We start from the raw sequence: 13,097 nt of genomic DNA on the forward strand, positions 1-13,097 counted from the left end.
CTGTGTCTGTGGGTTGAAGGTACCCACAGACAGCTGCCTTGCACTCCTGTCTCTAGCAGAACTCAGAACAGACTCTCTTTCCCGCGCAGACTCCGAACACATAACTCAAGCATCATCACGTGACAGACAAAACGCTACAAAACCAGACAGTCATCCACGTACCAGACACTTAACTCATTCAGTGCTGCAAATATGCAATACACACCAATCTTGCAACATGAAAGATGCTGACAACAGAAGACTGAGCATACACAGCATTCAGGAGGGGCCCCGATGTACTGGGCCACTACACTATTGCCCCTGTTAAAGTAAGAAGCCTTATCAATCCTACTGTAACTAATGCTCATTAGAAATGATTGTAGCACATCACACATGTTCACCTGCACCATTTGATCAGTTAATGAAATGCATGTGACTCAATGCAAGTACACTTGTTATAGGAAGCTTTAGGTGAGCAAATATATAATGGTTCTTCAAAGTTAATAGCTTATTGGTCGAGGCTAATTTTTCTAGTGGAAGACAGAGGAGAGAAGCCAAAACTATGGTGACGGATAAATAAAAAAAAGGGAGGGTTAAGACAACCATCTGAAGATCAACCGCCCATCTCCTTTAGAACAGGAATCTGGCTTCTTTTGCAGGTATTAGTCCATTGTGCTCCACGTTTTGGTCTCACTTGACTAAGGGTGCATTCAGATGACCGTATATCGGCTGGGTATTCACACCCAGCCGATATACGGCGTCTCTCTCTGCAGGGGGAGGAGGCTGGAAGAGCCGGGAGCAGTGCTCTGAGCTCCCGCCCCCTCTCTGCCTCCTCTGCACTATTTGCAATGAGAGGAGGCGGGATAGGGTGGGGCTAAGCCACAAAAATTAGGGGGGTGGAGGGGGGGCGGGAGCTCAGAGCACTGCTCCTGGCTCTTCCAGACTCCTCCCCCTGCAGAGAGGGACGCCGTATATTGGCCGGCATGAATACGTGGCCGATATACGGTCGTCTGAATAAGCCCTAATATTGTATGGCAAAAAAATAAAAAGTATAGTTAGCAACATAACATAGTATGTTGGGCTGAATGAAGACAATGTCCATCTAGTTCAGCCTGTTTCAACCCCCCCCCACCCCCAATGTTGATCCACAGGAAGGCAACAAAAAAAACCAATGACGCAGAAGCCAATTAGCTATTGGGGGGAAAAATTCCTTCCCGATCGCATAATGGCAGTCAGAATAATACTTGTTACAGATTGTGGCTGCTGAATTACTGTACCCCCTCCTAGTGCTGCACTCGGTCCTCCTCTGCAGCAGATGCCTATCCCGGGTGCTCATTCATTGACAGAGATTGAAGGGCTACATCAGTCAAAGTGTTTCATTGGCCAGGCTCACACGACCATATTAGAATTGCGTATTACATGGGTTCTGTACACCTTTGTGATATGTGGTAGCTCTCAGGCAATCAAATATATTGCCTTATGCAGTTCCGCTCGGCATGTCGGAATTGCGTAAACTGGGGGTTCAAATGTTCAGCACCTCCCCTCCTCCCCAGATAGATGTGAGATAGATACCCCAGACCACTTCTTTGTATGAGGAGAGCAGCAGGGTACGCAGATGCGGCCGCCGTACACTTTGTCAGCAGTAGCAGTATGATGACATCATCATTCTGCTCTGCTCCACTGTGTGCTGTGCGTCTACCTCCCTTCTCCTCCTGTACTTTGGCTTCCTCTCCGGCTCACTGCACCAATCAAGCGTCCGGCAGTGTGACCAACTGGTAATGTACTGAATGTGCATTTGTATATGACACAGGGCAGCCTCTAGGCCCTCTCAGCATAGGGGCCTGGTCGCCATTGCGACTCCTGATGGTATACGTATGGTACTGCACATGACAGTGTGCATATACAGTCATGTGCAGTACAATATCGCCACTACACGCAAGGCCAGGGTTGGGTTTACAGCTGTAAAATGACGCAGGAGTCCTGCGGCGTTTTACGCTTACGGCCATACCAAAATAGTTTGTGCGCCTCAGATATATCATGTATCCTCCCTCTGTGGCGGGTGTTTAAGTATTCTGGTCAAGGTGCTACTAAACTCCTTCTGCTTTTATAACTTGACATTTGCTATCCTTGACTATGTTCCAATCTCCGCTCCTGACCCTGGCTTTATATACTGACTGTTTCTGTCCACTGCCTGCCCTGGTAGACCGTGCTGAAGATGTTCTCCAGGATGTGACCATTGGCCTGTTCCTCATTCTGAAGTTACTCGGACTGCATGACTACACTCCTGTTCACACCCTCAGGTACTGTACCTTGGTCTCGAGTCAGCTGCTGCACTACTGAGACCATTTCCTGAGTAATGTTGTGGGGAGCCCACTGCAAAGCCAATATCCTGATTTGTAGGGTTAAAGGGTGAAGACCAGGGTACCTTAGGTGTCACCTCGTGGGTTGACCCAAAGCCAAACCAGTTAATGGTACGGTGGACCTACGTCCACTGATCCTGACAATATGGTATTCACAATAATCTATATTGTATTTGTAGCTACCCACAATTTGTCCGCACCCTCCACTGCTGCCAACCCCACACACATGGCTTTTAAAGGGGTTGTCCAGTTGTAACTGATAGTCTACCTGCAGGACAGGCCATCAATAGTAGATCACTCAGGAGCCCCACTGTTTAGCTATTCACTAGAACAATGAGCTCATGCACTAAGCTGATTACTGCAGGAAACTGACAGCTCCGTTCCCACTGCAGTGGTCAAGCTTGGTATCACAGGCCAAGTGAATGGGAACTTTGCTTGTAGTACAAAGTCTCACCACTGTAGTGGGAACGGAGCTGTTCACTTCCTGCAATAATTAGCTTGGTACATGAGCTCAGTGGCCTGATGAACAGCTGATCAGAGAGGGCCTGGGCGGCAGACCCCTGCTGATCTACTATTGGTGGCCTATATTAATGATAGGACATCAGTCGTTTACAACCAAACAACGCCTTTAACCTTTTATGTGACCAAGGCTTTCGATGCTGAGATGTTGACAGCTAGTGGGAGAACACTTATTATAGTTGTGATTAGATTTTACATTCAGCACAAATGGGGATGTAATTACTCTTCTATTTTACTGTAATTAGTTCAACCAAAAACACTGATGAGAAACAAGCGGACAGTAAAGAACGCGGAAAGTTCTAGAATAATGAAACTTATACTTTTATTTGTCTTAATTTCATTACTCCCAAATTCACCAAAGCTTGCAGTTGTATAACGATGCCCAAATCACTGTATTGTCAACAATCACAAGTAGATAATAGCAGTAAAGCTGGTAGGATGGAGAGTAATCGGCGGGCGGCACTTCTGGGGGTCTTCATCTGCAAAGACCGGGCAGAGCCTTCAACTCCAACTAATCTGACAAAGAAAGCTAGAAGACTGTCATCACATAACCTGCGCAGAGCACCGATAAGGAAGGAGACCTGATCAACTGATCTTACTGAAGGTTCGGATGCGGAGCGTGAACGTGACATTGAAAATGCCAGATTGGTTCTTGTTTGGAGGTTACAGAGGGAAAAAAGGAAAGAACGGCGAGAGGAATGGGGGTTCTTGTATTCAAATACATCTTTCTGTTTGCCTCTTGCATTCTGTTTCTGGAGCGTCGCCTCTGATCATCCAGCGGGAATCTGCCCAAACTCGCAGGGCCCTGTTTACCTCTGTAGCTCAATGACTGCGATGCGCTGAGGAAACGCTGCCTCTGGTGGTCACTGAGTGCACTGCGATTAATGGGAAGACGTGAAGGGGCTGCAGACACAGAGTATGGATATATATATGTGGGAGATAAGAAGGGTGACAAATATGAGGAGAGAGGTAGTTTAAACCCCCAAAATACTGCACTTTTATTTTTTGACTTTTTTCTCTGTAGCCTCCAAACACGAAGCGATCTCAATGTCATCTTCACGTTCAGCACCACTAAATCCGGTTACATCTCTGTATTATGGCTAACGTTCTTACATCCGTAGTGGCACAACAAACACCTTATTACTGCATGTAAAGGGGCATCGGTCACCTACATTCAGTGCTGTGAGTTACGGTTATGGGTGTAAAGTAGGTGACCTGCTGCGTCCAAGAATGTAAGTGTTCTACTTACCTCCTCTGATGTCAGCACAGGAAGCGGCCACTCAATGCATGGAGCAGCGCTGCTAAGTAGTCCGCCCGTTGTAATGTTATAGTGGAAGGACTGCTCAGCACGCCGCTCGATGCACTGCAGTGGCAGCTTCCAGCGTTCACATCGGAGGAACGAGGGGGGTCACTCAGCAGGCCACCTATGTTCAGCCCATAGGCCTAGCTGACAGGAATAAAAGCAGGTAGAGCTGGATGGTTCCATAATAAGCATGTGTAAGACGGTGTTCACACGGAGCGGATCCTCCACGCGTCACGCGGATGTTGATGCAGATTTCGCTCTCTCATAGAGGTGACGTCCGAGATGAAAATCTGCAGCATAAATTGACCTATTTTGCAAATTTGAAATCCGAACCATAACTCCCTTTCTGCTGCAGGTTCTTCCCGCAGTCGGTGGGCCGTAATCCAGAAGCTGCAGGCTATCCCCTGGGTTCACACCCCACTAAGGGCGCCTACCCACTAGCGATATGTTTGCTTGAGATGCGAGAGCGAATGAAAACACATGATTATGAAACAAAAGATTTTTAATGCTTTCATACTCACTTGCAATGTTTTTACTGGAGCCTCGCAGGGCTAAGACAATCTTCGCTATCGCCCATTGTTTTCAATGGGGCCAGCGGCAGCCATGCCAGCCCCATTGGAAGCATAGGGAGTACATTGCGCTCCCCTGACACAGCTGTGACAGCTATGACAGGGGATTCCTCCATCCCTGCAGGGACCGTGAAGAAGGAATCCTCTGCCACAACTGTGACAGAGGTCCACGATGCTATCCTATTGCTTTCAATGGGGTCGGCGCTGCTGCTGCCCCATTGAAAGCAGCAGGTTGCAGACAACCACCGCAGCAATGATTTTCAGGGAAGGGCTTGAAATATAAGCCCTTCCCTGAAAATCAGCCTTGGCTGTAAAAAAAAAAATAAAATGTTACTCATTAGACGATCTGTCCGGCTCTGGCAATCGTCTTCTGTAGGCCAGGGATTGAAAAATCCTCGCCTCCAGAAAGGACTACCTCTGATTGGCTGAGCGCTGTGACCAATCAGAGGCAGGACCCAGCCATCATTGAATGACAACTGAGCGCTGCCAATCACAGGCAGCGCTCAGCCATTGATTGAATTCAATGACTGCTAGGTGCTGCCTCTGATTGGTCACAGCGCTGAGCCGATCAGAGGCAGTGCTTTCTGGAGGCGGGGATTTTTCAGAAGACTGCCGCGGCCGGAGAGAAGAGCTAGACAGCTCCTCTAGGTAAGTAAAAATTTTGTCACATCCAGGGCTGATTTTGAGGGAAGGGCTTATATATTTTAAGCTCTTCCTGAAAAATCATGGCTGCGGTGGTTGCCAACCCATTTCCTTCAATGGGGCAGCAGCAGCAGCGCTGGCCCCATTGAAAGCAATGGGATAGCATCGTGGACCTTTGTCACAGTTGTGACAGCTGTGGCATAGGATTCCTTCATCCCCACGGTCTCTGCAGGGATGGAGGAATCCCCTTCCATAGCTGTCACAGCTGCGTCAGGGGAGCGCAATGTACTCCCTGTTTTCAATGGGGCCTGCGCTGCTGCCGCCGGCCCCATTGAAAACAATGGGTGATAGCGCAGATTCTTCTTATCGCTGTGAGGCTTCAGTGAAAACATCGCAAGTGAGTATGAAACCATTGAAAATCAACATCTGCATGGAGTTTGTATTTCCCCCATCTTTGTGTGGGTTCCTTACGGGTTTCTCCCACAGTCCAAAAACATAAAGTGATGTACAAAGCTGCGGAATAAATGTGCGCCATGTAAATGTGTAAAAAAAATGCATGTACAGATCCCAATAAATGGCGGTAATGAGTCTGATTTATAATCTTATTATTGAGGCCGCTCTCACACAGGCGTCTGGTAAAACGCCGCGGTTTAAAGCAGATTCGAATGACGTTTTCAAACACATTCAACTGTATTTTTACGCACCCGTCATTATAGTGGGTGAGAAGCTTGTTATCAATGGAGACATTTTACAGCGTTTCGCATGGATATAGACATTAAATACCCAGCGGGTTGTTGATCCGGGTCTTACAGTCAGCGAGGAACTATCAAACGTTGATCCAGAATTATTCTGACTGCCGTTATGGAGTCGGGAAGGAATTTTTCCCCCAAATGGGCTAATTGTCTTCGGCTTCGTTGTTTTTTTTCTTGCCTTCCTCTGGATCAACAAGGAAGGGGGGAGGGAACAGGCGGATGGACATTATCCTCAGCCTAACATACTATGTTATTTGAAACGCCACGCTAAACTCTGTACAATACGGTGGGTGGCAGCGGCCTTATGGGCTTTCTGATGGGTTGTCTGTTGTTTTTGGATAATCTGTACAGGAAAATTATAAATTGCGGTTGGCAATCCTGATTAGTGAGGATTAGAGCGCCCCCTTTGGAAGAAAAGTTCATTGGGTGCCCTAACCTACCATTTAAAGAGAATATGTCCCTAGTTTAGTGGATAGGAAACCCCCTACACCATCAAAACTATAAGGTAATGCCCATCTACCAGTGTACCTTAAACGAAGGTTTTAACGTTTCTCGCGAGCGTTCCAGTGGGCGGGCCGGACCATCTCCTGGGGGCTGCGTACCTCTAGCAGTGCAGTGATGAAACTCTTATGCGGTAACCAGCAGCTCTGGGTTCGGCACATACGCAGATCAGTCTACTGGTGAACTGCGCATGCAGTGGTCCCGGAGCTCCTGGCGCATGCGCAAGAGTTAGAGTGTGTCTCAGGTCACGGCGGCAAAGATGGGTGGCATAAGGGGAGGTATGCAGTGCACTGGAGACAGTCCAGCCAACCATTGAACTGCTCACCATTAATTGGCAGTGTGGGAAATGGTAACATTTTTTTTTAAAAAAGGTCTGCTTTAACCAGAATGCCGAAGACAGTAACTCTGTAAATGTGCATTACCTGGTGGTTTTGTAGCCACACAACTAGTGACATATGCCCTTTAATAGGTACCCAAATGATTATCTTTAAGGGGGTGTTCCACTTCTAGCTGTTTTGTTGATAGAAGCAGATAGCTCCATACATTGCACAGTGGCTGTGGTTGGTACTGCAGGCTGAGTGCCATTCACTTCAATAAGACTCAATCTGCAATACCAATCAGAGCCGTCTGTTTCCTGCAGCAAAACAGCTAGAAGTGGGACAACCCCTTTAACCAGAATATCCTATCAGCTTTATAGTAAATATGGACCACTCTGGCAGCTGGTGGTAGTATAATCTATATATATGAAGCTGAAAGCCCTCACTGACTCACTGACTCACTGACTGACTCACTGACTCACTGACTGACTGACTCGCCAAAAGTTCTCCAACTTCCCGATGTCGTAGAAACATGAAGTTTGGCGCAAGCATAGATTATCTCCAAAATAGGAAAAGTAATTGGGTCCCAACTGGATTATTCAATTCTAGCGCAAAAGAATTGGCGTCAAAATTTTACGTACATAATCTAAATCTCTCACTTCCCAATGTCATAGAAACGGGAAATTTGGCACGAGCATTGATTATGTCATAAATAGGAAAAGCTAATGGGTCCCAACTCGATTATTCAATTCTATGCGCAAAAAAATTAGCGTCCAAATTTTACGTACGGAATGTAATTTTCTCACTTCCCAATGTCATAGAAACGTGAAATTTGGCACGAACATTGATTATGTCATAAATAGGAAAAGTTAATAGGTCCCAACTCGATTATTCAATTCTATGCGCAAAAGAATTAGCGTCCAAATTTTACGTACGGAATGTAATTTTCTCACATTCCGGTGTCATAGAAACGTGAAATTTGGCATGAGCATTCATTATGTCATAAATAGGGAAAGCTAATGGGTCCCAACTCCATTATTCAATTCTATGCGCAAAAGATTTAGCGTCCAAATTTTACGTGCGGAATGTAATTTTCTCACTTTCCGGTGTCATAGAAACGGGAAATTTGGCACAAGCATTGATTATGTCATAAATAGGAAAAGTTAATAGGTCCCAACTCCATTATTCAATTCAAGCGCAAAAGAATTGGCGTCGAAACTTTACGTGCGGAATGTAATTTTCTCACTTCCCAATGTCATAGAAACAGGAAATTTGGCACGAGCATTGATTATGTCATAAATAGTAAAAGCTAATGGGTCCCAACTCCATTATTCAATTCTATGCGCAAAAGAATTAGCGTGCAAATTTTACGTGCGGAATGTAATTTTCTCACTTTCCGGTGTCATAGAAACGTAAAATTTGGCACGAGCATTGATTATGACATAAATAGGAAAAGCTAATGGCTCCCAACTCGATTATTCAATTCTATGCGCAAAAGAATTAGCGTGCAAATTTTACGTACGGAATCTAATTTTCTCACTTTCCGGTGTCATAGAAATGGGAAATTTGGCACGAGCATTGATTATCTCATAAATAGGAAAAGTTCATAGGTCCCAACTCGATTATTCAATTCTATGCGCAAAAGAATTGGCGTCAAAATTTTACGTGCAGAATGTAATTTTTTCACTTTCCGGTGTCATAGAAACAGGAAATTTGGCACAGGCATTGATTATGTCATAAAAAGGAAAAGCTAATGGGTCCCAACTCAATTATTCAATTCTATGCGCAAAAGAATTAGCGTCCAAATTTTACGTACGGAATGTAATTTTTTAACTTTCCGGTGTCATAGAAACGGGAAATTTGGCACAAGCATTTATTATGTCATAAATAGGAAACGCTAATGGGTCCCAACTCCATTATTCAATTCTAGCGCAAAAGAATTGGCGTCAAAATTTTACGTGCGGAATGTAATTTTTTCACTTTCCGATGTCATAGAAACGGGAAATTTGGCACGAGCATTGATTATGTCATAAATAGGAAAAGCTAAAGGGTCCCAACTCGATTATTCAATTCTAAGCGCAAAAGAATTAGTGTCCAAATTTTACGTATGTAATCTAATTCTCTCACTTCCTGATGTCATTTTATATGAAGGAAACATCGCATGGTTGCCTTCCCGTGGTATTTCCTGGGTAACGCAGAGAACTATGCAAAATGGTGAACATATGTTTTTCCGGTATCTCTAAAGTAACCACGACTTCATAAGCTTTTCCGTGTGAACACCAGATAAACACCAGTACCAAATTAACTCGGGCGAAGCCGGGTATATCAGCTAGTAACATTATATAGGGGATCGTGTTCTAAGCATTTTTCTATTCCTGCACTTTGAGATAACTGGCATGATTCTCTAGACCTGCACTTTCTTGTTTGTGTGACATTTTATATATAACGTATTATCACTATAGATAACGTGTAGTTTTTTCCTGCCTTGCAGCTATATACATATCGTATAAAGTCTATCACAGTGCATACAGTAATGCCTTAATGCTTACAGCGAGGAAAGGAACACAACGGACTTTCCGTGTGTCAGAGGTGCAGTGCTAGAGCGTGCAGAGGTAGCAGACGTCTGAGGGCGCCCGAAGACCCCTCTACCACACATGAAGACACCAGTAGTATACAGTATATGGCACATGGTAGTGTACGGACACATATGGTAGGCGGGGGCCCCTTACAGATTTTGGCATTATAAAGACGGGGTCACGATGAGTGAAGAATGGATTCATTAAAGCTAAGTTCACAGGTCATTACTGGTTTCTGTTCTTCTGTTTTTTTCTTGGAGCTGAACAGACAAAACGGAAATGCTGAATGCCGCATGTACTATATTAGTAAAAATACTGGGACCCCCCCACTACTGTGCTGGCAGGTGAGGGGGTAGGCAAATCGGATGGGAAGTATGAGGGCCATTGGTTATAGTGAAGACCACCCTCACCGCCAATGGGTACAGAGACAATCTGGGCAATGTAGCATCACCTCCCCTGTGGTAATACTCTGGTACAGCTCCGTGTCTCCACCAACATGACTGAGCGCCATGTCATATGGCAAGCAGTGGGGGAGTAGAACATCTGAAAACTTCACTGGCCGCCCAAAGTCTGGATCTCAATCCCATCAAGCGTCTTTCAAATTTACTAGAATGCGGTATCCATGCGCCCAACACACCCGTCATCCCGCATCAATATCTGAAGCCCCTCCAGGAATAGGCAAATCCCCCCACACATCTACAGGAATTAGGTGGGAAGCGGCCGCGGAGGGGGGCTGCAGTCATTGAGGCCAAAGGTGGCCAACACCGGATGGAAAATGGGAATAAAATGGAAATTCATCGCCTTCTGTGTCCAATACGTTTGTCAGCACAGTGTATGTTGTACCGGGACGGCACTGAACAGATACTACCCACTATAATGGGATCCATTCGGCTTCCTGCATGCCAGATGGAGCTTTTGACACAGATGTGAACGAAACCTAACAATCAGGGAATGTTTAGTGCTATAAGGGCTCGTCTGAAGCCCCCCTCTGTAAGACTTAAGGACTGTTAGACTTGGTGCACACTAACCTATTTTGGGGCCATGTGCGGTCTGTGTAAGTTCATGGACAGCGCACATCCCCATTGTAGCCTATGAAATGGACATTTTTTCACACGGACCCATAGTCCTATTCCGGCAGAAGATCCCAGGATAAGCCGCTGACAATTGTTGGCTCTTCAGCGCCTTGGGCTGCCGGCACGACCCTCTCAGGTACTCCTTCCACCCGTTTCCTCACCGGTCTTCCACAATGGAGCGCTGTCTGGTTTTAACTTTCATGTCCTATTCCTGCTATTTTCAAGGATGAGAACTAGGAGGTACCAATGCAGGTGAATGTGCCGTGTCCGTTTATATATGGGACCGGTGTCGTACGCTGTCCAATGCGAGACTCGAGTGAAACTCACAGTTACAGCTAGTGTGCACCTAGCTTAAAGGGGTTGTCCAAGTAAAGCCCTCTCCCCATAGTGTAAAATAACAAGTCAGCTGATACTCCCAGCTCGCTCCAGACCCCCCATAAGCCTCCTGCAGCCAATGACAGTGCTCGATCATCACTGAGCTCCGCCTCCGGCTGCAGCAGCTTGCTTGTAGATGGCTGCAGCCTGTAAAGACGGTGGGGGTTTGGAGTCGGCAGCGAAGGACGAGCGGGAGGGGTGAGTATCCGCTGATATATTATTTTACCCCATGGCGGACCTGGTAAGAGGGTTTTACGTAACTCGGACAACCCCTTTAATAGAAATCATCTGTGGATTTGATGATTAAAAAGTGAATGCCAACATTCAGGAATGTATTTCCTGTTCTCGGACGCGACACAATCATGAGGTTTCACAGCAGTAATCAGAACACATTGAATACACTTATAGAAGAAGTACCATAAAAAGCTACAGTCGGCCATGAACTCTCTGGTAATGTTTATAGCTGGGGCGGCAAGGAACTGTTGTAGATCTCTGGGTAGAGGCAAGTATTGTGACCTGTACTAGCCAGGCTGTAGGCAAAATAAGCAACTGCTGAGCCGAGGGTCAGTCCGGTCATATAGGAGACGGTCATCGTGTTACCTGCAGGATAAGGAAGAGACGATATGAAGTATATGACATAGGAAGAACTAGAACAAAAAGGACTGATTAAAATAAAAATATCTGAGCAGGGTTATATGACGGTAGTGCTCCTCCACCATATGAAAGTTAAAGGGACTATAACTGAGCTTGGGGGTACATAGCTGATCGGGCCATCAATAGTTTACAACTGGACAACCCCTTTAATCAGATCATGGAAAACCGTTTGCTTGGTCGGTGCGCTCATACACTGAGCTGATTTCTGCAGGAAGCAGACAGCTCTTTTCTGTCTGTAGTGGCCAGGCTTGGTATTACACCCAATTATTTCAATGGGATCTTGACCTGCAATACCAAGCTTGACCACTGTGGTAAGAACGGAGCTGTCTGCTTCCTGCAGAAATCAGCTCAGTGCACAAGCACATTGGCCCAGAGATCAGTTTATCGGCATGGGTCCTGGGCAGCAGACCTTCACCGATCTATTATCGATGGACTATCCTAAGGATAGGTACTCGATAGTTTGCAACTGAACAACATCTTTAAAGTATTCTCGTGTAAAAAGCGGTTTAAATGCTGCCATAATTTATAGAGAAATCCAACTAGTCTTGTTTCCCATGTCCCTAACACTTGTATAGAGTGACTGACAGGTCCCTATATACAAACTACTAAAGGCAAATGGGCCAATCAATGCGCTGAGCCTCTTTCATCTATGTAATGCTGCTCTCAGACAGGAGACCTTTCAGAAACAGGAAAACAAGCTGGAAAATGGCGCAGTTCCACAATGCAGAGGGGGCTGTTTGTGTAGAAACCCTTACTTTTACACGTCAATAGGGTTACAGGAGACGACGCGTTTCACGCCCGGACTGAGCTCTGTCTCCGGCTACAATGGCTTCTGTTTCACAACCGCAGGAGATTTTTGAGGGTATAATTTATGCCGATTGCAGCGGGCTCCAAACCTGATGTGAACCTCGCCTAATACACTGTCCTAACTTGTATGTCATCTACTGTGGCTCACACCCTCAGGTAGGGCGCCCTGCTCTATAGTCGTGTAAGCCCACATTCTGATTGGTGGAGTTAAGGGGTGAAGACCGGCGTACCGGAGCGGTCACCTCTGGATTGGGCCCTGATCCAAACCAGTGTGCGGCACAGTAGACCTGCGTCCGCTGATCCTGACCACTTACTTGGGGGGGGGGAAGTAATATTGCTTGACCATGATCAGTAGAGGAATTTAACTGTGGAACACCAAAGAATGGCTAATGTATATCATGGTTGCCCATACTGCCAACTGCTGTCCCTGCGTAATACGCGGTGAAATAGAGCATGCTGCGATCTTTTCCCGTGCGTATCTAATTTGAATGAATCAATGAAAATCCATGTACCTTCATTGACTCTATTCACGCGGTCGCCAATTGCATGCGTAATGCACAGTAAAATCATGGTCATGTGAATGAGCCCTACGCATCAGACTCTATATGTTTAAAAGAGGTCGCTCACTGAGGGCAATAAAGTAATAGTACAGTCTATGCAGTATAATATA

The 13,097-nt window shown here is 45.9% G+C and overlaps 1 protein-coding gene across 2 annotated transcripts in view; it reads right to left on the reverse strand.

Moving 5' to 3' along the window:
* Nucleotides 1-9,417: 9,417 nt before the first annotated feature.
* Nucleotides 9,418-13,097, reverse strand: part of SLC29A4 (solute carrier family 29 member 4) — a 72,842-nt gene continuing 69,162 nt past the window's right edge. For both annotated transcript variants that reach the window (XM_066577230.1, XM_066577231.1), the window contains one exon: nucleotides 9,418-11,566. In XM_066577230.1, the coding sequence (XP_066433327.1) occupies nucleotides 11,424-11,566 (143 nt within the window). In that variant the 3' untranslated portion in view covers nucleotides 9,418-11,423. The remainder of the gene's footprint in view (nucleotides 11,567-13,097) is intronic.

This window comes from Eleutherodactylus coqui, chromosome 8 (assembly GCF_035609145.1).
Source record: "Eleutherodactylus coqui strain aEleCoq1 chromosome 8, aEleCoq1.hap1, whole genome shotgun sequence".
Classification (NCBI taxonomy): Eukaryota; Metazoa; Chordata; class Amphibia; order Anura; family Eleutherodactylidae; genus Eleutherodactylus; species Eleutherodactylus coqui.